At 45.9% G+C, this 25,749-nt stretch overlaps 2 protein-coding genes and 2 non-coding genes across 6 annotated transcripts in view; 1 reads left to right on the top strand and 3 right to left on the bottom strand.

Annotated features, from left to right (window-relative positions):
* The window catches only part of LOC140481926 (isocitrate dehydrogenase [NAD] subunit beta, mitochondrial-like), a 38,643-nt gene extending 31,397 nt beyond the window's left edge, over positions 1–7,246 (top strand). Inside the window, exons 12-13 of one of the 3 annotated variants that reach the window (XM_072578617.1) lie at positions 5,838–5,905; positions 6,260–7,242. In XM_072578617.1, coding sequence (XP_072434718.1) covers positions 5,838–5,905; positions 6,260–6,287 — 96 coding nt within the window. In that variant the 3' untranslated portion in view covers positions 6,288–7,242. Of the gene's footprint in view, positions 1–5,837 lie in introns of all 3 variants that reach the window. The other 2 variants (XM_072578659.1, XM_072578638.1) reach the window with 2 other exon arrangements.
* Positions 7,247–7,532: 286 nt separating this feature from the next.
* nop56 (NOP56 ribonucleoprotein homolog) lies at positions 7,533–25,544 on the bottom strand. Its single transcript, XM_072578591.1, has 12 exons — positions 25,458–25,544; positions 23,123–23,212; positions 21,205–21,319; positions 17,352–17,519; positions 16,919–17,117; positions 16,200–16,387; positions 14,656–14,807; positions 13,991–14,091; positions 12,149–12,297; positions 11,516–11,637; positions 8,287–8,454; positions 7,533–8,208 (listed from the first exon to the last, which is right to left on the bottom strand). Exons 1-12 carry the CDS (start codon positions 25,458–25,460, stop codon positions 8,002–8,004), a joined length of 1,662 nt encoding a protein of 553 aa, XP_072434692.1. The 5' UTR covers positions 25,461–25,544; the 3' UTR covers positions 7,533–8,001.
* On the bottom strand, positions 11,182–11,254 carry LOC140483105 (small nucleolar RNA SNORD57). Its single transcript, XR_011961895.1, has one exon. It is a non-coding gene; the product is annotated as a small nucleolar RNA SNORD57 (small nucleolar RNA).
* Positions 16,544–16,682, bottom strand: LOC140482944 (small nucleolar RNA SNORA51). Its single transcript, XR_011961829.1, has one exon. It is a non-coding gene; the product is annotated as a small nucleolar RNA SNORA51 (small nucleolar RNA).
* Positions 25,545–25,749: the final 205 nt, after the last annotated feature.

Here is a 25,749-nt window from a genome sequence, read left to right as displayed (position 1 = left end):
ATATCCAGGCCCATTCTGGCTGGAGATTTCAATTGCATCATCAATGCAGCTGCATGATCTGCAACCAAACCCGACTCTATCTCCAGATTCCTGATGGATATGTTTAAAGTTGCCAAGCTGCATGATGTCTTCAGCACCCCTGCACATGGAGCGCAGCGGAAATACACCTGGTCATGGGCAGGCAGGTCTATCCAATCAAGGGTAGGTTTCCTGTTTGCACGTTCTGTCAGATCCACCAATGTTCTCTGACCACTGCCGCCTCCTGGCTAACAGTCACTTAGCGATGGATAGTCGGCTGAACATGGAACTGTTGACCCGAGAAAGCATCAAAGAGCCCAAAAGGGATTAGACAGGTGGAGAACTGTGAAGGCCCGGTTTGAGTCTCCAGCGGACTGGTGGGAAAGTCATGGGGAGCATAGCCATTTGGATACAGAACTGGCTCAAAGGTAGAAGACAGAGGGTGGTGGTGGAGGGTTGTTTTTCAGACTGGAGGCCTGTGACCAGTGAAGTGCCACAAGGATCGGTGCTGGGTCCTCTACGTTTCATCATTTATATAAATGATTTGGATGTGAAAGTAGGAAGTACAGTTAATAGGTTTGCAGATCTTGATCAGATGGGCCAATGGGGGGCAGATGGAGTTTAATTCAGATAAATGCAAGGTGCTGCATTTTGGGAAAGCAAATCTTAGCAGGACTTACACACTTAATGGTAAGGTCCTAGGGAGTGTTGTTGAACATAGAGACCTTGGAGTGCAGGTTCATAATTCCTTGAAAGTGGAGTTGCAGGTAGATAGGATAGTGAAGAATGCATTTGGTATGCTTTCCTTTATTGGTCAGAGTATTGAGTACAGGAATTGGAAGAACATGTTACAGCTGTACAGGACATTGGTTAGGCCACTTTTGGAATATTGTGCGCAATTCTGGTCCCCCTCCTATTGGAAGGATGTTGTGAAACTTGAAAAGATTCAGAAATGATTTACAAGGATGTTGCTAGGGTTGGAGGATTTGAGCTAGAGGGAGAGGCTGAACAGGCTGGGGCTATTTTCCTTGGAGCATCGGAGGCTGAGGGGTGACCTTATAGAGGTTTACAAAATTATGAGGGCATGGATAGGATAAATAGACAAAGTCTTTTCCCTTGGATCTGGGAGTCCAGAACGAGAGGGCATAGGTTTAGGGTGAGGGGGGCAAGATATAAAAGAGACCTAAGGGGCAACCTTTTCACACAGAGGGTGGTACGTGTATGGAATGAGCTGCCAGAGGAAGTGGTGGAGGTGGGTACAATTACAACATTTAAAAGGCATCAGGATAGGTATATGAATAGGAAGGGTTTATGGGAATATGGGCCAGATGCTAGCAAATGGGACTAGATTGAGTTAAAAATCATACAACATCGGGTTATAATCCAACAGGTTTATTTGGAAGCACTATTTTTCATCAGGTAGTTGTGGAGTATAAGATCATAAGACAGAATTTATAGCACAAGTTTAGTGATGTAACTGAAATGATATATTTTTAAAAAGACCTGGATTGTTTGTTAAGCCTGTCATCTATCAGAATGACCATGCTGGTTGCAGTTGTTTCTGATGTAAATCACTTTTAACAATTGGTGTCATGTCGGCCCAGATAAGGTATTGGAGGTGTTAACTCCCTTTGAAGCTGTCTGTGCCACAACAGACAGATTGGGGGGGGGGGGGGGGGGGGGGGTGTTATGAGCGTGTGTAAGCTGGTATTCTGGGAATGTGTTTCATGATATGAGAGGGTCTGTGTGTGACTGTGTCTATAGGAGAGTGTGTGTCTGTGCATGATCCCTTTACACTCACATACACACATTGACCATTGTGATTTACATATGAAACAACCAAAATCGGAGACGTCGGTGTTGGATTGGGGTGTACAAATCACGCAACACCAGGTTATAGTCCAACAGGTTTAAGTGGAAGCACTAGCTTTCGGAGCGTTGCTCCTTCAGGTGGTTGTGGAGGACACAATTGTAAGACACAGAATTTATAAGTAAAGTTTACAGTGTAATGTAAAGTTTTGTGATTTACACATGAAAGAAGTGAAACTGTCATGGTATTCGGACAGATAAAATACTCAACAATCAAGGTATTTTTCAACGTATAATTTCAGTTCCATCACACTGTAAACTTCTGTTATAAATTCTGTGTCTTACGATCTTATACTCCACAATCACCTGATGAAGGAGCAGTGCTCCAAAAGCTGGTGCTTCCTATTAAACCTGTTGGACTAAAACCTGGTGTTGTGTGATTTTTAACTTTGAAACCAACATGATCATTCCAGAAGATGAGAGACTTAAACAATCCAAATCTTTTTCAAAATATAATTTAAGTTACATCACACTGCAAACTTTTGCTACAAATTCTATGTCCTATGATCTTATAGTCCACACCACCTGAAGGAGCAGCGCTCCAAAAGCTGGTGCTTCCAAATCTGTTGGACTATAACCTGGTGTTGGGTTTTTAACTTTGTACATCCCAGTCCAACACTAGCATCTCCAAATCAGGACCAGATTGGGTTGGGATATCTGGTTGGCATGGACAAGTTAGACCAAATGGTCTGTTTCTGTGCTGTGTACCACACCTCTATGACTGTCTGTAGGTTCTTTATCCTCAAGTGTTCAGAAGGAGAGAGAGATGGGGAAAACTGAGCAAACATGAGAAAACCATGTAGAATCCACACCTGCTGCAAATACAGGTGGGGGTGTCAATGTAAGGAGATGAGGAGCCAGGAAGCCTCACTCTCCAACTCAGAGGCCTCCATGATAATCTTCCAGTCCAGGGTCCACAGTGTGGAGCAGGATGAGATTCACTCACGTTTCTTCTCCCAGCCCTGTGCCCTGCAGCCTGAAGGAAGATGGCTTAGTAACATCATCTCAGTCTGGCAGTCTGTATGACAAAGTCCACAGACATCTGGATTAGTGGTGCTGGAAGAGCGCAGCAGAGAAGCAGTAAAATCTACATTTTGGGCAAAAGCCCTTCATCAGGAATAAAGGCAGTGAGCCTGAAGCATGGAGAGATAAGCTAGAGGAGGGTGGATGTGGGGAGAGAGTAGCATAGAGTACAATGGGTGAGGGGATGAAGTTGATAGGTTAGGGGTGGGTGGAGTGGATAGATGGAAAAGGTAGGCAGGTAGGACAAGTCATGGGGACAGTGCTGAACTGGAAGTTTGGAACTAGGATGAGGTGGGGGAAGGGGAAATAAGGAAACTGTTGAAGTCCACATTGATGCCTTGAGGTTGAAGTGTTCAGAGGCAGAAGATGAGGCGTTCTTCCTCCAAGCGTCTGGTGGTGAGGGAGCGGCGGTGAAGGAGGCCCAGGACCTCCATGTCCTCGGCAGAGTGGGAGGGGGAGTTGAAATGTTGGGCCACAGGGCGGTGTGGTTGATTGGTGCGGGTGTCCCGGAGATGTTCCCTAAAGCGCTCTGCTAGGAGGCGTCCAGTCTCCCCAATGTAGAGGAGATCGCATTGGGAGCAACGGATACAATAAATGATATTAGTGGATGTGCAGGTAAAACTTTGATGGATGTGGAAGGCTCCTTTAGGGCCTTGGATAGAGGTGAGGGAGGTGGTGTGGGCACAGGTTTTGCAGTTCCTGCAGTGGCAGGGGAAGATGCCAGGATGGGAGGGTGGGTTGTAGCAGGGGCGTGGACCTGACCAGGTAGTCAGGGAGGGAACGGTCTTTGTGGAAGGTGGAAAGGGGTGGGGAGGGAAATATCCCTGGTGATGGGGTCTTTTTGGAGGTGGTAGAAATGTCAGATGATTTGGTTTGTGCGAAGGTTGGTAGGGTGGAAGGTGAGCATCAGGGGGCGTGTCCACAGACAGCATAGCCTCTCAGTAATCTATCATGGAGGTCTTAGACAACAGCATGCAGGAGAGGCTGGATTAGCCCTTATCTCAGGTTGAGCGAAGGGTCTCAAGTCCTTAGAAAAGAATAAGGTTCCTGGAAGTGACAGTTTACTGAACAAGTTGTAGTCAGCTGTGGGACTTGATAATCCAGGACCTGCTGGAGGTGTATAGTATTCTTCTGGCAGGTAGCAGATGGGAATCCATGAAGAAATGTATCACCCTCAACTACAAGCAGAAGGTTGATAACAGAATTCTGCCAAAGGTTACTGCCAACTAGGTGAGGGGTGCTCTAATATTAGTGATCAATCCCAACTAAAGCTGTGCTGTACCGGGCAGGATGCAATTGTGTGTATATGTGGTGGTTGGGGGGGTGGGGGAGGGGGAAGGGTAGTGGAAGCCTGCCTCAGCAGGCTGGACCAAGACATGGCCTTTGACAGGATTTCATGGGACATGGTCTCCAAAATGGGCTTTGGGGAGGGAATCCTAATTGAATCTGACTGGGAGGTCTGCAGATCAGAGTCAAAGTGTGATGCTGGAAAAGCACAGCCGGTCAGGCAGCACCCGAGGAGAACAACAACGTTACAAGCATAAGCCCTTCATCGGAGGCTGAGAGATAAATGGGGAAGGGGCGAGGCTGGCAGGAAGGGGCGAGGCTGGCAGGAAGGTAGCTGGAATATGTAGATGAAGGTGAGGGTGGAACAGATAGATGGGAAGGAAGGTAGGACCATTCAAGAGGGCAGTGCCAAGTTGGAGGTTGGGACTGGGATAAAGTGGAGGGGTAGGTTAGAGAGGGGAAACTGGTCAAATCGAGATTAATCCTTTGCGATTGAAGTGTCCCCAACCAGAACGTGATGCATTCTTCCTACAGGCATTGGGTGGTTAGGGTTTGCCAATGGCCAAAGACCTGCATGTACTTAGTGGAGTGGGAGTTAAAGTGTTCAGCTACAGTGGGGTTGTTTAATGGATGCCCCAGAGATCTCTGAAATGATCTGCAAGTTGGTGTCCTGTCTCCCCAATGTAGAGACCACAACGGGTGCAGTAGATGACATGTCGTAGTACAGGGAAATTTCTGTTGGATGCGTAAGGAATCTTTGGGGCCTTGGAAGGTGGTGAAGGGAGAGGTTGGGCATAGGTTTTGCACTTCTTGCAGTGGCAGGGGAAGGTGTGGGGCAGGGGGTGATGGACCTGACAAGAGAGTCGCAGAAGGAATGGTCTCTCCGAAATGCAGATGGGGTTGGGAGGGAAATTATAGCTCTGGTGGTGGAGTCTGTGATGGTCGAGTAGGAGAGTCAGGACTGGGGGAGGGGTGGATACAGGTAGGTGGTGACTGAAATTGGTCATTGGGAAGGGTGGAGCTGATATGGAAGGAAGATGGAGAGGGCTGGGCCTGGGGTGAATTCTGTTAAAGCTGTGCGGTGGTATGGCCTGAGGGGAAAGATGAAGTGTTCTTCCTCCAGTTTGCATGTGGACTCCCCATATACAAATGACAGGGTCTATATTCATAAACTATCACTGCATCAGCAAATTATTCTTCATTGGTGACTAGCAGAAGAAAGCCCAAAATTGTTCTAATTGCATGGACACTGGAGAAACTGGGACTTCCTCCAAGGTTGAGGAGATTTGAGCTTAGACAAAGCAAACTGGAAAAAATAACTGTGAAAGGATCAAAAACAAGAGGATACTGACTCAAGATAGCAAAAGCAGAAAAGCATGCAAACTGATGTACGTTAGGATTAAACTGGACCCAAGTGTTGCAGCTGACAAAACAGCATTGGATCATGAGAATAGGCAAAATGTAGAGGCATAGTAAAAGGCAAGTTAGACAGGCAGAGAGCTGACAGACTTGACTACTTAACTATGATGAGGCACTGGCCCATTGTTGGCCTGGTGAGCCTCCACAGTAACACCTGAGTACAGGTATACCAATTCCTAGACACCTCCAGCCTGATAACTGCTTTTTTCTTCCCTCTTTAGATTCGAACTCCTGATATGGGTGGATACTCAACCTCAGCAGAGTTCACTGCAGCTGTCATCGCTAACCTGCACGCAGCAGCATGAGCTGCTTTACTGGAGAAGGATCTCCCTAAAGCTGGCAATAAGCAGCTAGCCCATCAGCCTGTACTATTAATTTGTTAAATGTCAACAAAAGCACAAGACACCACTGTCACTCGGTGTAGGTTTGCTCGCTGAGCTAGAAGGTTCATTTCCAGACACTTCTTCACAGGGCCTCCAGGTGAAGCACTGCTGATAATTCCTGCTTTCTATTTATATGTTTGGGTTTGTGTTGGTGACAATTTCCTGTTCTTTTTCTCAGGGGGTTGTAGATGGGGTCTAACTCTGTTGATAAGAGTTCCAGTTGGAATGCCATGCTTCTAGGAATTCTGTCACTGTTGGGTTCAGATATTGAAAACAATTGCCAGGTGATAAAGGATAACAAGGAAAATAAAACACCTTAGTTGGAAATGCAGTTGAAATCCCTCCACCTTAACTGGACCTGGATGAATTATTTCACAATTCTTTCAGATTTCTACGCCTGAAACATTTTCAGATTCACCCTGTATCAAAAAAATCTTACTGGGGGAGGAAACCATTTAATGTACAGAACAGAAAGACTCACATGGACAGTTTGACGACTTCCTCAAGCACAACTAAAACTGAAAAAAAGGACTAAGATTCAGGAGAGGGAATTTGAAGTCATTGAGAAAACACAAGGTAACAGCAATGTAGGTAATGACAACTAGCCTGGAAAGGAAATGTATAACCTTCTAAACTAAACTAGTGAGGAATCTTAAACTTACAGGGAAATCTCAAACCAGAGAGGCAGTGTTTAAAAAACGAGGTATATTGAAAGGCATGTACATAACTATTTAAAAATCCAAATTGATAAATATATTGTAGTTACCTCTATGAGGGTAAAGGACATTTGGAAGTGATCTAAATTTGCGATGCAGCTTGTGACGTTAATCAAGTGTCTACAGGATAATGATGGAGCGTGATAGATGGAAGATGGTACTGTTTAATGTGCAGAGACCTGAGTGTGGCTTCAGGGTAACCAGTCACCCCAGTGGAAGCAGGTGTAGCTTTGGAGCTTCCAAGCTTGAGATTGAAAGTTTTCCAGAACTGAAAATGTTTAGGCCATTAGAATTGTGAAAAATCCATATCAGAGCTCTAAAAAGGTTTTGTAAAATTGTCAAGTGCAAAGTAAAAGAACAGACCAGAGGGTGAAACTTTGTTTTGCTATAGTAGCATGCATTAAACTGTCTTGTATAGCCTTTCCTGTAGTAAATTTGTGTTGTTAAAGAATATCTGCAACTGTGTGTAAATGTTTCAGTGACTAACCACCTTAATCAACTTCAAGCTAAATAAAGTAAGTTTCATTTGGGAAACAACTTGCTCTGTTTTACCATCTAGAATTATAATAGGGTCTCCTACTTAAGACGGGAGGAATGATTGTGAAGATTGCTAGTCCTTTCAATATGCAGTGAGCAGACAGTGACTTGAAAGGCAAGTAGAGAAAATGGGCAGAATGTCCTGTTTATCTTATTTCATGGAGAAGGCCATTACCCCCCACCACACCGAAGCAAAAGCAATTCCAAAGCCCACAGCCTCTCCTTCAGTATGAGATGCTGACTGGTGTAACTTGCCGACAAATCATAATGACAAATCCAGTGTGCAATACTGAAATTTAATAACTGTACATATATACATATACACATACAATTTCCAACTTTAATCTCTCAGTTTCACCAACTCCTTGCTCCACCAGAGGATGTTAATCTGAGGCCAGCAAGGGCAGTTTGACTGCAGCTGACAGGGGAGGCTTTTCTATTGGTGCTGACCAGCACAATGACAGGACTGAATCCATCCCATGAGGATATTTATGATGGATACCACAGTCCCTGGTAAAGCTGTGCTGTATGAAGTAGTAATACCTGCACACAGCCACTGCCTCAAACAGCAGGAGGAATCTTGGATTGAACAGGGTGCATCCAAGCTCATCAAGACCCTGGTATGGTAGGTCTCATTACACACACAACAGGCAGAACACAACTTCAACAAGCAAAATAAAATTATATAAAAATAAGTCAATGTTAAACTAGTTGCCAGACGGGTTAAGATAGTTTTGCACCCCCCTGCCTTACTCAGATTTGTTTTTCTTCTTTTTCTTCTTCTTGTCTGACACAGGGGTCACTGGCTCCTCTACCTCTTCAGCCATCAGCTGCTTCCTCTTCTTCGGGATGACTGTTTCCTGGACACCATTCGACATATTGTCAAGCGTCAGCTCCTCACTGACTGTTTTCTTCTTCTTCTTTTTCTTCACCTCCACCTCGACGTCTGCATTCTCCTGCACAAAGAGGAGTGTTAGCGAGTGGGAAAGTTACCCAGAGACGTTCAGTCTGAAGAGATAATTTTTTTCTCTCACCTCATTCTCAGCTTTGGCTCTCTTGGCAGCCGGCTCCACACCCTGCTCCTCCTCCTCCTCTTCTTCTTCCGCAGCAGCCAAGGCCTCCAGCTTTCTCTTCTCCCTCTTCTTTCGCCTCTTCTCTTTCTTTTCCATCTTTCTTTTCAATTTTGCTGCCACTTCAGCGGCCTAGAATCAGAAGTTGCTTAAATTAGAGCTACCTCATATGTGAAGGGAAACTGCTACAAACATATGCCAGTCATTCTACCTGCACTGTTGAGATTGGAGCCAGCCGCCCCCGACGAGGGAAGGGGCCATATTGGACTTGGTACTGGGGAACAAACCAGAACAGGTGGGAGGGGTTGCGGTGGGGGATTGCTTTGGGAACAGTGGCCACAATTCTTTAAGTTTTAGAATACTGGTAGATAAAGAGTGGCCAATTATATCAAAATTAGGCACATCATTAGCTGTCTTCCTGTTTGTCCTATGTAGTGTTTGGTGTAGTGTTTGCATAGGATTTTTTTTTGCATGGGATTTTTCTTTTAATGATCCGCATCCATGAACACCAACTAGCCACGAAACGACACGACCAGCTATCATTAGTAGCCACACACACAGACGACAAGCAACATGAATTCGACTGGGACAACAATACTATTATAGGACAAGCCAAACAGAGAACAGCCAAGAAATTCCTAGAGGCATGGCACTCATCCACAGATTCAATCAATAAGCACATCGACCTGGACCCAATATACCGGCCACTGCAGCGGACAGCTGGAACTGACAACCGGAAGCGGCAGAGACAAAACCACTGAATGCCAGAGGAAAGATCACAGAAGTGCTTCACAGGAGGCTCCCAAGCACTGAGGATGACACCTAGACAGGGGACAAAACGTCTGCAACACAAATTCCCAGCTCGGCAATCAAAACCACAACATTTTATTCTTATATAAGCAGCAAGCGGGTAACGCAAGAAAGGATTGGTCCACTAAAGGATAAGGAAGGAAGGCTGTGTGCCGAACCTGAGAGAATAGGTGAGATTCTGAATGATTACTGTGCAGTGTTCACTGAGGAGAGGAACATGATGAATCTTGAGATTAGAGATAGAAGTTTGATTAGTCTGGACCACATTGACATAGGTAGGGAAGATGTGTTGGTCGGCTAGAGGTTATTAAGGTGGACAAATCCCCAGGACCGGATGGGATATATCCCAGGTTGCTGAGGAAGGAGAGAAAGGAAATAGCAGGGGCCCTGACAGATATCTTTGCGGCATCCTTAAATACAGGTGAGGTGCCAGAGGACTGGAGGGTTGCTCATGTTGTCCCCCTGTACAAGGGCAGTAGGGATATTCCAGGCAACTACATACCAGTGAACCTGACGTCAGTGGTGGGGAAGTTGAAGGAGAGATAGGATCTATTTATATTTGGAAAGGAGCGAGGTTATCAGTGATAGGCAACATGGTTTTGCGCAGGGGAGATCGTGCCATACCAACTTGATAAAGAGTTCTTCGAGGAAGTGACCAAGTTGTTCGAAGAAGGAAAGGCTGTTGATGTCTTAGACATGGACTTTAGTAAGGCGTTTGATAAGGTTCCCCATTGTAGACTAATGGAGAAAGTGAAGTCACATGGTGTGCAGGGTGTTCTAGCTCAGTGGATCAAGAACAAGTTGAGCAACAGGAGACAGTAGTAATCGAAGGGAGTTTCTGGAAATGGAGAAAGTGACCAGTGTTGTTCCACAGGGCTGAGTGTTGGGGCCACTGTTTGTGATATACATAAATGATCTAGAAGAGGGCACTGTTGGTATGATGAGTAAATTTTGCAGATGACACAAAGATTGGTGGAGTAGCAGATAGCATAAGGGACTGCCAGAGAATATAGATAGACTGGAGAGTTGGGCAGAAAAGTGGTAGATGGCTTTCAATCCAGACAAATGTGAGGTGATGCATTTAGGCAAGACTAATTCTAGGGCGAATTATACAATGAATGGAAGTGCCTTGGGAAAGGTTGATGGTCTGAGAGATCTGGGAGTGCAGGTCCATTGTACCCTGAAGTTTGCTGCACAGGTGGATAGAGTGGTCAAGAAGGCATATAGAGAAGGTGAATCGACGTTTCGAGCATAAGCCAGTTTCCTGAGGAAGGGCTTATGCCCGAAACGTTGATTCTCCTGCTCCTCGGATGCTGCCTGGCCTGCTGTGTTTTTCCAGCACCACATTTTTCAGCTCTGATCTCCAGCATCTGCAGTCCTCACTTTTCTCTAAGGCAGCATATAATATGCTTGCCTTTATTGGACGGGGTATTGAGTATAAGAGCTGGCAAGTCATGTTAAAATTGTACAAGACATTGGTTCGGCTGCATTTAGAATACTGTGTACAGTTCTGGGTGCCACATTACCAAAAGGATGTGGACGCTTTGGAGAGGGTGCAGAGAAGGTTTACGAGGATGTTGCCTGGTATGGAAGGTGCTAGCTATGAAGAGAGGTTGAGCAGCTTAGGTTTATTTTCACTAGAAAAAAGGAGATTGAGGGGGGACCTGATTGAGGTTTACAAAATCATGAAGGGTATAGACAGGGTGGATAGAGACAAGCTTTTTCCCAGGATGAAGGATTCAGTAACGAGAGGTCATGCTTTCAAGGTGAGAGGTGGAAAGTTTAAGGGGGATGCACTCGGCAAATACTTCACACAGAGGGTGGTGGGCGTTTGGAATGCGTTGCCAGCAGAGATGGTAGAGGCAGGCATGGTAGATGTGTCTGGACAGATGCATGAGTAGGTGGGGAGCAGAGGGATACAGATGTTTAGGAATTGACCGACAGGTTTAGACAGTACATTAGGATTGGCTCAGGCCTGGAGGGCCGATGGGCCTGTTCTTGGGCTGTAAATTTTCTTTGTTCTTTGTCATTTACTGGATGGATCCCCATGGATCAGCCTCATTAAATCAGTTTTTTCCCCTCCATAGTACCTGTCAGTTTATCACAATTTGCATCATCTCCAACAGGCCCCATCCAGCTGACAACTGCATCAGAACTCAGTAAGGAGCACAGTGATGCTATTCTGAATGCATAACCAAGATACCACATTAATGCACAGGAGAACATCAATTAAAAAAACTGGCATCATTAAAAGGAACCAGGGAATTGTGAGCTGTCCTCAACCGAGACAACAGCATCTGTTAACGAAGAAAATCCCATGTCACCGTCAGGTCTTGCTGTTACTCCTCATTCCATCCCTCCCCATCTCATGCCTCACACCCACCTCAGTAACAGCCTCCTTCATAACGTCACAGTTTTTGCGAGGAGCTTCACCAGTCTCATAGAACGCCAACCTCTCTTCAACCTGGTCTCTAAGCTTGCCTCCATAAACACTGGTGGGTACTTCTGAAATAGAACAATTTAGAGTCAATGTATTGTACCACAGGAGAACATCAGCTTTATAGAACATTAGCTCACCTCCAGCTAGTCTCATGGAGCAGACACCAAGGCCTCACAAACAGCCTTGGACAGGAGTACATGCCCTCACCCAAAGATTCCCAATGGGTTTACTAACTTCATCTCCACCTCAATGTGATGGATCATTACCAGGTTTACCTACATCACCTACAAAACCATACCATACAGTTCTGCAGCCCATCAAGCCTATCCTGCCAAACATATCGACACCAACTAAAGTCGGCAGTTTTGCTGTGCTGCCAAACAATGGAAGTAGGAAGCAGTACCTTACACCCATACAGCTGGAACAGCAGATAAGGCTTCATCCAGCTAGCTCTGCTCAGAGAAACGTTGTCAACATTCACAGCAGTGAAATGCGGTTGACGAAAAATTCTCAAACATCACTGCAGTCACCTTGAAGGCTGAAGCAACATCGCAGTGAACCTGAAGCAGACCTCACCTGAGAAGCAGTCAATCCTTGAAGCTATTGTACACTTGTTGGCCAGGTAACGGGAAATCCTGCCCTTGTTTTTTGCAGCCGCTCGGCCGATGAAGGTTGAGTGGAAGATGAGGCCATACTTGGGAGTGTTTCCTCTGGTTTTTAGAGCTCTGCAGTCAGACAGGGAAGGAAACAGCAGTTAGACGGACATAACTCCCTCCTGATTTGCACAGAACCAGACAAGAGGGTAGTTAGGTCAGCTCACCCTATCCATCAACAAAAATGGCCCACAATGTGCTGTTTAAGCGGCTTCACGGGCCACTGGTTTGAGGTCCAGTGCTCAAGAAAGCTGCATAACTCAGGAAAACGTAGTACGAGAGGAAGGAATATAGGAAATAGCATGGGGAATACGCAATAGAAACACTACAGTAAGAAAAAATCCAAGGGGTGGATACACTAACTATGTATCATGTCATCGAGCTTTAAAGAAAAATATATAATCACAAATTAGGAGACCATGGACTGAAACTGATAAACACCAAAACATACGGCTAAAATTAACAAGAAAACAGAAGGGAATGAAAACTTGATTGTCTATAGACAGAAAAGGAGCTAATCCTTCAAAAGTGAGTGGAGAATATGGGAAAATGGATGTGGAAGTTGAAGTTATGCTTCATCTGTAGGGGACATCAATGAGACCACACCAGGAATATTGTACAGTACTGAATACCTTCTTTTGAAAAAAATACCCAGAGTGGATGGACGGACATAAAGTTGGACAAGCTTGGGCTTACTTTTGGGAGTTTATAAAAAAGGAACTAGTGACTGGTTTGAACATACAGGATCCTGAATGGCCCCAACAGTTTGGCTGTGGACAGGCTGGGGGTTTCTTCTTTTGAGAGAGCCTCGACGTCAAGCACCATTTATCAATAAAAGCAGGCCATTTCAGACAGACAAATGGAGAGGATCGCCAACAGTGGAACTCTCCCTGAAAGTGATGGAAACCTATGCTTTGAATCTTAAGGAATAGGAATGAGGCAAGTTCTTGTTGAGGCAAGGAAAGAATGTGGAATTCCAATCAGCTGTGATCTTTATAATGGAGACAGTGAATACTCAAAGGGCTCTTGTACCTCCTAACCCATATGTTCTTATGCAGCAGACCAGAGGGGCCGAGTGGCCGACTGGAAAGGCTTCATTAATATTCACTCTCCCCAGAGGCACAACATGGAACATTGCAGTAATTATTCAAGTCTCCTCCAACAGCAGCACGTCCTGCAAGTCATTCACAACCTCAACTTGGAAACATACATTATCTTTGCAGCAGTTCCAGAGGTGGCTCACCCAATTTCTCAAGGGCAAATTCAGGTGGGCCACAAAAGCTGGCCTTGGCGACACGGTTAAAAACCGTACAACACCAGGTTCTTATTCATTCTCCTTCATCAGGTAAGGAACAGTATTCCAAAAGCTAATCGTTCCAAATAAGCCTGTTGGACTATAACCTGGTGGTGAGAGATTTTTAACTTTGTCCACCCCAGCCCAACACTGACTCCTCCACATCCTGAAATGTACAAGAGGTTAACAGTGCAGGTGTCAGTGTTCAGGTACAACATCGGCCATGTTAATCAGTTACAAACTAAAATGAAAGTGATGGCAATAAAAGACCAAGTAAATACCTAATGCAAAGGATCCAAATCCAAACTGCACCCCTTAAAAGGTTAGACATTAGTAGCAGCATCATGAAGTAAAGTGGGGGCTGCTCAGAGCTGGGGCTGGTTATCTCACACTGCCTGAAAACATGTTGGCAGCACATCAAACACAGCTACCCAGTAACCTGCCATCACCACAGCCACCCAGCAGATATACCTGAACAAAGCTTTCTCTGCACCCAAGATCTGCACCGTTGAGGCTGGGTACTTAGCCAGATTTGTCAGACTGCCTGCACGGGAGATGAGACGGGCACCCACCTAAAGAGGGAACAAGAACAAACTTAACATTTACCACATGTCGACAATAGCCCCCTGGAGCCTATCATCAGCCCAATCACAGGACCACGCCAGGACTACAAATACTTTCAGATGGTCAGAGAAGTGAACCTTAACAGGAAAAATAGGGATTCCGGTTAGAGGGGACAGTGCATCGTGCTGTGATGCAGGAGCTAGTCGAATGGTTAAAGAATTAGCTGCGGTCACATTGATACCCAACTCTAGGGAGAACTGAGAGAATGGACTTCACTGATCCCATCCAAACAGCTCATGACCAGGGTCAGAGTGAACACACAGAACATAGATCATTCTCAATGTTTCATCAGATGATTGACAAGATTTAATACTGCAGGCACGTGGTACACCGAGACACTTTCCAAAAGATAGAAGACATTAACAAAAGTAAGTGCAAATCTCACCACTGTAACTTTCACTGCAAGCCCTTGCACAGAAACAGTGCAAGATTAAAAGATAGCACCTGGATGAGGATGGGTGATTACCCGCTATCAAGATCTTCAGATTAGAGCAAAACATGAGACCACTTACCACGTCCCCAATGAGGACCGCCAGATTGGGTGCCACCTGGCTCATCTTGCAGCGCAGGTATTCCTGTAGAGTCATCCTGTATTCAGCCAGAGAGACCACTCTGTTAGAGAAGCTCTCAATGTTAATGAGGTCGATTGGAGAGATATCCATACCTGTCACAGCGAGAGATACAGAAATTAGATGGCATTGGAAATTTGGGCAAGTCTGGCAGGGTACCCACTATGAAAACATTGCACAAAATCACAGGTTGTCAACATGCAGGTAAAACATACAATTAGGAAGGTAAATCATGTTAACCAAAATCCCTTCACAGTGAAGATTAAATAACATAATAAACATTCCTGAGGTCACCACAGAACTGCACTGTTTTAATATTCCTTAGGGAAGCATTGTTTGACAGAGTGCAAAAAGATTCACTAAACATCATTCCTTAGATGAAGGGACCATCCTATAAGGAGGGGTGGAGCAGGTGTCTCTTTTCTTAAAAAAGAACCCTGAAGAATCAGGAGTAAAAATATAACATTCTCAAGAGGCTTCAGTGTAAATGCTGAGAGCAGATTTCTGAGCAGAGTAATCTAGAAGACAGACTGGGAATACAAGGCCAGCTATTCAGGACTGAGACAAGGATTGGAATTTGCCAGCACCGATAATTGTGCATGCTCAGTTTGTGGAGTTAAAAGTCACGATATGATTATAATCTTGTATCTATGAACACAAAGAAATATGGGAATAATGTGGGAACATACAGTTCACAGGATCAGAGATCACTCTGCCCATCCGGTATGTTCGAGCTAAGAAACAGGCCACCCAGCCTAAGCTCACCTTCCACATTCCTGCAGGCGTTGGCATGAGGTATAGATCAGGGATACCTTTCGGCCTCCATTAGCCCTTCTATATTCTGGGTGGGAAAACTGCCAACCACCCTACCCAGGAACATTGCCCTGAAATGTACACCTCCAAACACACCTCCCCTGGCCTTGTGCCAAGGAACACAAGCCCAGCCTGCGTAATCATTTTTCAGTTGTACTCTGCCCAGTTCTGGCAACATGTTGATTAACCTCCCAGTAACCCTCTTCAGCACAATTACACCTTTCAGCAATGAGCTGACCCAAACTGCAAGTTGCAGCCTAACCCATGATTTATACTCAATAAATACATTCACAGCTCTGACAATGACCACATTTTTCTGAACAGTTGAGGGAGAAGGGTTTTACACTTGCTCTTGTTTACAGCCCCGGGCAGGTGGGAGATTGCACTAGGGTGTAATCTCATCACAGAATACCACCAGCACAATTCTGTCCAAGGCCAGAGTCAACATGCTCAGAACATGGAACATCCTCACACTTTAATCAGAGGATTGACAGATTTGAGAGATCATCACAGCATGTTACACAATTTGAACTCTTAATAGTGACACAGCTGCAAGGTGATCCCTGAATTGCCTCGGACGCACACAGGAACAGACTGAAGAAAGACTCCAGCAACCGCTAAAGGTAGAGGGTACTGGAAGCAACAGACATTCAACACAACAATGCATAACTGACCCATAGAGCTGCGTGCTGCATCAAAGATGGCCTGGGCTTTGGCACTGTCCATTACAATCTCCTCCAGGGCCTCCAGGCTCTCCTCAGAGAGCTCCTTACGATTCCCAATTAACTTGGTCAGTCGACAGTAAGTATAATTGTCTGTAACTATCTTGATGAGCTCTGGGAAGTGGTATCCATACCACTCTCTGTGGAGAGAAAGGAACACAGGTCACAGCTGCTACTGAGATACAGCTCTTAACTAGAAACACCCAGGAAAGTTAACAGGTCACCTGGTGGTCAAATATGTCAAGCCCTCGCCATCAATTCACAACCTCGCTAAATGACTTTGTTAACAAGTTTGGTGGTGTCTCCCTGTCAACAATACAACGCAAGCCACAGAAGCAGCATGGCTGTGGTGTAGCAGGGAATTATACTTTACCCCCTGTTTCTATACAGTCAGCACACAGAGACAGTACTGTCTGCGGTAAGACAAAGGAGGCTAGCAGGATACAGACATGACCCAATCCAAGAGCCCCCGAAGAGTTTAAAATATTTGATCATATAACGTTTCATTTCTCCAGCCGCACACCAATGTTATGCCACATTAACTATAATTTCTTGGCATTTTGATAACACCAATGTGCTGATCAATCTTGTATCTAAAAAGCAACAGTGCCAAGCTTTGGGGACACTGATGCCTTTAGTTAAAAGGTCAAGCCATCCAGGTGTCCACTTACCTGACTCTCATGGAGAACGTGTTGATGTCTTTGTCCAGCTGGTCCAACAGGCTGATAGACTGAATGATCATATTGTCTACACGGTTCACATTAAACTTCACCTTGGCCCGAGAGTAGCTGTGGCCCAGTCCCAGCTGGGCTTTCGCAGCAGACGGTGCAGACAGACCCTGCACCAGGGCGTGGAAGTGAAGCCGCACCCCTAAAACAGAAAATAAAACACCCCTTCAGGAGGAAGCAAAAAAAAAAAGATATTTACAACAGAAGAAAGGATATGGTGCAAGAACACGTGAGAGATGTTAGACTGAAACCTCAAATAGCAGCGTAGGCAGACCACACTCCAAGCTGAATCTCGTGTAACCCACAGCCAATCACTTGTGAGAATCCTACTTTTAGCTCAACACTGACTCAGTCCCTTCACTAATCCCATCCTTACCTCGGAGGATTTCTGCTACCACTTCTCCAGTTTGACAGTGGATGCCGATCTCCTCCTGAATGGCCGCTGCGAGTTTTGAATCTGCCACCCCCAGGATCACCTTCTTCTTCTTGCTGGAAGCAGGCATGTTTGTCTCCAGCAGGAGCCTCAGATCCTCGTGTACAATACCTAGGAAACAGCCAGTCAGCTCAGTTAACTCACTTCATTACAGGCTCAGTTGACAGATACACCAGCCTTGCACAACAGAATTCTCCAAGTCCCTTAAACTGTCAGAGGACAAAGCAGAGAGTAGGCCATTCAATCCCTGGAGCCTATTTCACCATTAAATAGGACCATGGTTGATTGAACTCAAACAGCTTACTCCTGTCCGTTCTCATCCTCCATATCCCTTTAGCCACAAACGCTACACCTACCAACGTTTCAGCTTTAACCGCATACTGCAGTGGGGAATTGGAGTATAGGAGCACTGAAGTCTAGATTAGAGTGGTGCTGGAAAAGCACAGCTGGTCAGGCAGCATCCGAGAAGCAGGAAAATCAACATTTTGGGCAAAGGCCCTGCATCAGGAATGAAGGGAGGGATCCTCCAGGACGGAGAGATAAATGGGAGAAGGGTGTGGTGGAGAGGTAGCAAATGTGGATGAGGGTGATAGGTCGGAGAGGAGGGTGGAGTGGATAGATGGGAAGGAAGATGGACAGATCACGAGGATGGTACTGAGCTGGAAGGCTGGAACTGGGGAAGTGGGGGGGGGGGAATGAGGAAACTGAAGTCCACATTGTTGTCCTGGGGTTGAAGTGTTCCAAGGCAGAAGATGAGGCATCCTTTCTCCAGGCATTGGGTGGTGAGGGACTGGCGGTGGAAAAGGGAAAAGTTGAAATGTTGGGCCACAGGGCGGTGTGGTTGATTGGTGCGGGTGTCCCGGAGATATTCCTTAAAGCATTCTGCTAGGGGGTGTCCAGTCTGCCCAATGTAGAGGAGACCACATCGGGAGCACTAGATACAATAAACGATATTGGTGGATGTGCAGGTAAAACTTTGATGGATGTAGCAGATTCCTTTGGGGCCTTGGATGGAGGTGAGGGAGGTGGTGTAGGCAATTCCTGCAGTGGCAGGGGAAGGTGCCAGGAGGGGAGGGTGGACCTAACCAGGTAGTCACGGAGGGAACGCTCTTTGTGGAAAGGGGTGAGGGTGGAAATATATCCCTGGTGGTGGGGTCCGTTTAAAGGTGACGAAAATGTTGGTGGATGAGGAGGAGGTTGGTAGAGTGGAAGGTGAGGACTGGGGTGTTCTGTCCTTGTTACGGTTAGAGGGGTGGAGTTTGACGGCAGAGGTGCGGGATGTAGACGAGATGCGTTGGAGGGCATCTTTAACTACGTAGGAAGAGAAATTAGTCTTTAAAGAAGGAGGCCATCTGGTGTGGTGTGGTGGAACTGGTCCTCCTGGGAGCAGATACGGCGGAGGCAGAGGAATTGGGAATATGGGACAGCATTTTTGCAGGAGGTAGGGTGGGAACAGGTGTAATCCAGGTAGCTGTGGGAATCGGTGGTTTTTTAAACAAAAGTCATTGTCAAGTCGGTCACCATTGGAGAAGGAGAGGTCCAGGAAGGGGAGGTAGGTGTCAGAGAGGGCCCAGGTGAATTTTAAGGTCGGGGTGGAACGTGTTGGTGAAGCTGATGAACTGCACAACTTCCTCGTGGTAGCACGAGGTGGCGCCGACAAAGAATAGGCAAGGACTGTTTTCCCTGGAACAGCAGAGGCTGAGGGATGATTTTATTGGGGTTTATAAAATCCTGAGGGGCATGGAAAAGAGAAATGCAGAGGGTGGTACGTGTATGGAACGAGCTGCCAGAGGAAGTGAGAGAGGCCGGTACAACTGCAACAATTAAAAGACATTCAGATGGGTATATGAATAGGAAGGGTTTAGAGGGGTATGGGCTAAATGCTGGCAACTGGGACTTGATTGGACCAAAGGGTCTGTTTGTGTTGTACACCTGACTCTCATTTTTCCCCTCTTTGATGTTCTCTCCTGAGGTAGAATGGGCTGGAGGCCCAAGCAATGCAGGGACAGTTTCCAGAACAGCACGGACAGTCAGGGCTTGCAAGCCAGGACAGACCACATGTGGAAGCCCCCAGCACTGATCTGAGAGACTGATGTTTCTCTTTTAAACTTTATTCTCATTTTTCTAACTTACAGTATCACCAACTAAGTAATGTAACTTTTCCCCTTGATTTGCATTTGGTATTCAAGGCCTGTATCCTTCTTGGCTACCTTATAACTCTCAATCGCCCCAACTGAACCTTCACACCTCCGGGTGTCCCGGAGATATTCCTTAAAGCGCTCTGCTAGGGGGTGTCCAGTCTCCCCAATGTAGAGGAGACCGCATCAGGAGCAACGGATACAATAAATGACATTGGTGGATGTGCAGGTAAAACTTTGATGGATGTGGAAGGCTCCTTTGGGCCCTTGGATGGAGGTGAGGGAGTACAGATGGCGCCACGTGTATGACATTTTAAACTTTGCACCATATTGCCATACTCCCACACCTGAGTACATGTGACAATAAAGGATAGCCTAATTCTAAAAGGTTTACCCCTGATCTTTAAGCTGTGACCCCTGGTTCTGGTCTCCCCCAGCATCAGGAACATCCTCCCTGCATTGAATCTGTCTTGCCCTGTCAGAATTTTGTAGGCCGAGATCACTTCATCATTCTTCTAAACTCTAGCAAGGGTGGCATGGTGGCTCAGTGGTTAGCACTGCTGCCTCACAGCTCCAGGGACTAAGGTTCGATTCCAGCCTTGGGTAACTGACTGTGTGGAGTTTGCACATTCTCCCCGTGTCTGCGTGGGTTTCCTCCGGGTGCTCCAGTTTCCTCCCACAGTCCAAAGATGCGCAGGTCAGGTGAATTGGCCATGCTAAATTGCCCATAGTGTTAGGCACATTAGTCAGGGGTGAATGTAGGGGAATTGGTCTGGGTGGGTTTCTCTTCGGAGGGTAGGTGTGGACTTGTCAGGCTGAAGGGCCTGCTTCCACACTGTTGGGAATCTAATCTAATCTAAATTGCAATCCTGAGTCAATCTCTCCTAAGATCAGGAATCAACTTGGTAAACCTTCAAAATAGCACAGAGTTAGTTAGGACACATTCGGAATTCTGCATATAGATCTGACTTTGGACAGGGTATAGAAAAAGTTTACCAAGATGTGGTCAATACAAGACATTGGACAATTTCTTTTTCATTTTCACTCAACCACTCATTCAGCCTGTCAGAAATCACTCAATATCTCTGCACCCTACTCACAGCTCACCCTTCCACAGTTGTCACACGTGAAAATGAGATATCATATTAAGTTCCCTACCTAAATCGTTAACAGATGTTGTGAACAGCCAGGGTCCTAATACCAATGTTTGCAGTACCCCAAGAACCACTGCCTGCTATTCAGAAAATGACCCACTCATTCTTCGTTTCCTGTGTGCTAACCAATTTTCTAACCACCTCAACACACTACCCTCATTCTTACTTTACACAACAGTCCTGTAACATTACTCTCCAACTCCCAATTCTCAGATAGTCAAGTGCACTATCCAGATTGTTGCCTTAGTTATTCCCATTTTTGTTAGGAGTAGAAACTTAAAGGGCAGCTAGGGGCAGGCTATAAATGCTGGCCTTACCAGCAATGCCCACTTCCCATGAAGGAATAGAGATTAAGATGATTTCCCCCCCTCAGTACATCACAGGACTGACTTACATATTATCTGCCATTACATGGACCATAGAAGAGAGACAGCAATTCAATTAGGTAAGTCATCACATGGCCATCATTAGAATCCCACCCAAACCAGAAATTCCCAGACTCACCTTCAGAAACAGCATTCATGTTTTCAAGGGCACTCTGGGCAGATTTAAATGGTGAAAATGCCACTAATTTAACAATACTGTTGAATTTGCCAACGGTCAGCATACTCTCCACCACCTGAAACAGGAAGGGACAGTTGCTCAGCAATTAGCTCATGACAGCCACAAACCTGGCCTGGGAGCTGTCTCAAACATTACTGAATGCAATCAAGAAAGCCGACAGCAGAGAACAATGCTGCTCTCCCACCCACACAGCCAACCTGATCGCCAAACACTAACCAGCTCTCAATCAACCATCAATACAGACAGCAGATAGATTTAGCAGATGATCAGTGGGCAGCAATTATATTGTTCTGGCCTGCTGAGCCAAGGTATTACTAGACTAATACACCCAAACAGCATCTATTTGCCAAAAACATGGCTTCCTTCAAACTTGATCAGTACAAAACTGCCAGTATTTTTGTTCAAAAGCAAGGTGCCGTGAAGTTCCAGTAGCAAGAGAGAAAGTTTGAGGGCCCAGACTCTAGCAGGTACAATCTGGACTGAATCTTGTATTAACAAGTGCTGCACAGGTACCATACCTGGCTATTTGGCAAGAACTTAAAGAATGACTGGGGATAGTCAGCAAGATTTTGTGCGAGGGGAATTGTGTCTCAAACGTGATTCGGGTTTTTTGAGCAAGCAATCAAAATGATTAAGGGCAAAGCAGCTGACATTGTCTATTTGGACTTTAGCAAAGCCTACATCAAGATTCCACACAGTAGACAGGTTAGTAAAGTTAGATCATGTGGAATTCAAGGGGAGCTCGCCAACTGGATACAAAATTGACTTAACAGCAGGAGATAGCGATGGTGAAGGGCTGCTTTTGGAACTGGAGGTGTATGACCAGTGGTGTTTCACAGATGTGTGCTGGATCCACTTTTGTTTATCATTTATAAAACGCTGATTTAGACGACAACATAGAAGGCATGTTTATTAAGTTTATCGATGACACTAACGTCGGTGGTATAGTGGATAGTAAAGGAGGTCATCGAAGATTACAAAGAGAACTTGATCAATTGGCTCAATGCACCGATTGACAAGATTTTAATTTGGATAAATGAGGGATTGCTTTACGATAAAAATAAACAAGGGCAGATCGGGGAGTCCAGAAATAGAGGGCATAGAGGTTGAGGGAGGAAAGATATGAGACACACCTATGGGCAACTTTTTCACGCAGAGGATGGTACATGTATGGAATGAGCTACCAGAGATGTGGTGGAGGCGGGTACAACTGCAACGTTTAAGAGGCATTTGGATGAGTACATGAATAGGAAGGGTTTGGAGGGATATGGGCCGAGTGCTGGCAGGTGGGACTAGATTGGGTTGGGATGACTGGTTGGCATGGATGGGTTGGACCGAAGGGTGTTTCCATGCCGTACATCTCTATGACTCATACAATTAGAAGCTGGGCCTTGGGGAGAGTTGTAGAACAGAGACCTAGTTCTTTTAAGTTTGCATCACATAGACAGGGCAGTTAAGCAAGAGTGTAGCACATTTGCCTTTATTGCTTAGACCATTGAGGATAGGAGTTGGAATGTTATGTTGAGGTTATAACTCTTCTGGAGTCCAGTTCTGGTGGGGGGGGCATATCTTTAAGGTGAGAGGAAAAATCACAACCTTTAAAATTTATTTACTGTTTTGCATGCAGAATGGACTTCCAGAAGAAGTTTAAGAGACATTTGGATAAATACATGAACAACAAATATTCAGAGGGATATAGGCCAAGTGCGTGCAAGTGGAACTACTTTGGTTTGGAATTACTGTCAGCATAGATTGGCTGGACTAAAGGGTCTGTTTCCATCTTCTATGACTACGACTAACCAAACTAAAAAAGTAACCACACAAAACAGGGAAATTGCACCTGTCCCCACATGCTCACCTGAGGAAGGAGCAAGCCAATCTCCTCCACTTCTTTAATCGCCAGCAATGCATAGCCAGCGGCATGCTCGAACACCACGTGTAACAGAACCTGACAAGAGAACATGCGACAGTTCATAGAATACCCACAGCAAATTCTTTGTAATGCCTCAAAGCATCGATGGTGCAACCCAAGAGGTACTGTCAAATCAATGGGAAATTTTGCAGGCTTTAACTAAGGGTTTTTTTAAGTTACAGGTGAGTTTTAGGTAGGTAAGGTTGAGTGTAGCAATTTCATAGCACATTACCCCAATAATCACTGCCTGCTATTCAGAAAAAGACCCACTTAGTTTCCTGTCTGCTAACCAATTTTCTAACCACCTCAACACACTACCCATTGTCCCCATATCCCTCCAAGAAACATCTCTACATAAGTTCAACAGGCAATCCCTCCTTTTCCCAATAGATACTTCACATTCTCCTGAATTCAAGACTTCAACAATGCAAGTCCATCCATTTGTTCCTATGTATTTTTAAATGCAGAGTTTGGGGATAATTCCATCTCAGTCATATTTCCATTGACATTTCAATAATTCCTGTCTTCTTGTGTCATCACCTTTGACCATTTTTGCAAATGACTGCCTCTCCCCACCTCGACAAAATCTACAAATAAGCTGCCAACATCCAACTGAACCCTTCCAACACATACTTATCCCACCCTCCAGCACCCACCCCATAGTCTTGTACACTATACTGATCTAACTGAAAACACTTGAGCATTCCCATCTTCAACACCCTTCCACAGTGCCAGAAACAACGCTTGTCAAGTTGTTATTCAAGAAATTCTCTCAATATCTCCAGTCCCTGATTACTGACCCCATTAAGGGGGAAAATTTCTCTGACCTCCTGGCTTTCTACATCTGAATCAGAAGCACCTCAACCTTCACAGCTTTAAGCAAAAACAAACCAGGCAGAAGCACTCCAGCCCAAGCAACAATCTAGTGAATCCTTTTTGTGGCTTCTCTGGTCAATGACATCCTTCCTATAATGTAGCGACTAGAATCTCACAGTACTCTAGCTGTGACCCAATATGTATAGCTACATCATAACCTCCTTGCTATTGCATTCATGCCTTGACAAATGAAAAAAATGCTGGCTAGAGTAAAACTGACTTTTCGTTATCCCCATTCAACACTTAGACCTATACATGGTTTAGACTATAAGACAGAAGCAGAATTACGTCATTGAATCTACTCCAGCACTGAATGAAATCCAAAGCAATTTGACAACCCTTATCTGAAAATGGTAAATTCTGGAGATCACAGGTCAGGCAGTATCCATGGAAAGGCAACAAGCCAATGATGCAAATCAATGACTCCTCATTAGATGATTCCTGACCCACTGACCTCTGAACCTGCTGTATGATTCCTAGCATCCGCACTCCCATCTCTCACTTGCTCCATAGATGCTACTAGGCCGGCTGGGTTTCTCCAGCAATGTTTTCCTTCTAGATTGCCAGCATCCAGAGTCCTGTTTAACTCCCTTAAGAATACTGTACTTCTCATTCTTTTAAAAGTCAATGAGTACAATCCCAACATCTGCAGTAATTTGCTCCTGATAATCAGGAACTTCATTTTCCCCATAACTGCCCCCCCCCCCCTCCAATTCATTTCATTTCAAATCTCAACTCTATTCTTATAACTCAGATTCTACAGCAAGGACTTTTAAGATTAACAAAGGAAAGTCTTAAATTATTCATAAGATTATAAGCTTTGGTCCCAGATTCCCCTACAAGGGAAAACAACCTCGGTATTGACTCAATCAAGTTACTTAATCTGAAGGAGGGCCATTGGACTTGAAATGTTGCCTCAGGTTCCCTCTGCCACTTGCTCCACAGATGTTCCCAGACCTGCTGAATCTCTCCAGAAATGTGTTTTTATTTAAGATTTCCAGTATCTGCAGTCCTTGGTATAATTTCCCTAAGATCCCTGTATAAGTGAAGTCACCCCCCCCCCCATTCTTTTAAACTCCAGTGAGTACAGGCCCAACCTGCAAACAGTCTCTGCAAAACCTGGTGCTAGGCGGCTGGAACCTTCCCTGGGCGCGCTCTAATGTCCTTAGCCGGGGGGGGGGGGGCAAACCCCCTCTACACGGCTCAGCCTGAGGGGGACCCGCAGCCTACCCGCCATGTGGCCACGACCCCGGGGGGACCCAGGAGGAGGCTGGGAGTCCAGCTCCGGGGCTGGGATTCTACCCCACGGGCCGCGCTGGGCCAAGTGGCCCTCACGCAGGCCCCCAGCTCTCTCACTCGCCCTCGCCCTCGCCCTCGCCCTCGCCCTCTCCCAACCCCATTTTACCATCTCTCCGTCCGGCCGCCGACTGAGGCCCCCCACCACGTGACGCCGCCTCTTATATCAGCGAGGGCGCAGTAACCCGCGCACTCATTGGTCATTGCGCATCCGATCTCGAATCCAGTTGGCCACCGCGCAGCCCACCCGGGCTCCCATAGGTTGTCTTGCAGCCAATCCGGTGTCTCCCGTTGTCGCGCATCCAATCCAGTGGCCGCGGCGCAGTCACCCCGGGCTCCCATTGGTCACTGCGCAGACAGCTCGGGCCCTCATTGGCCGTCTAACAGCCACTCCAAAGGCC

Source organism: Chiloscyllium punctatum, chromosome 1, assembly GCF_047496795.1.
Source record: "Chiloscyllium punctatum isolate Juve2018m chromosome 1, sChiPun1.3, whole genome shotgun sequence".
In the NCBI taxonomy this organism is placed as follows: Eukaryota; Metazoa; Chordata; class Chondrichthyes; order Orectolobiformes; family Hemiscylliidae; genus Chiloscyllium; species Chiloscyllium punctatum.
The sequence above is the reverse complement of the archived record's forward strand: the minus strand, read 5'-3'. Positions and strand labels throughout refer to the sequence as shown.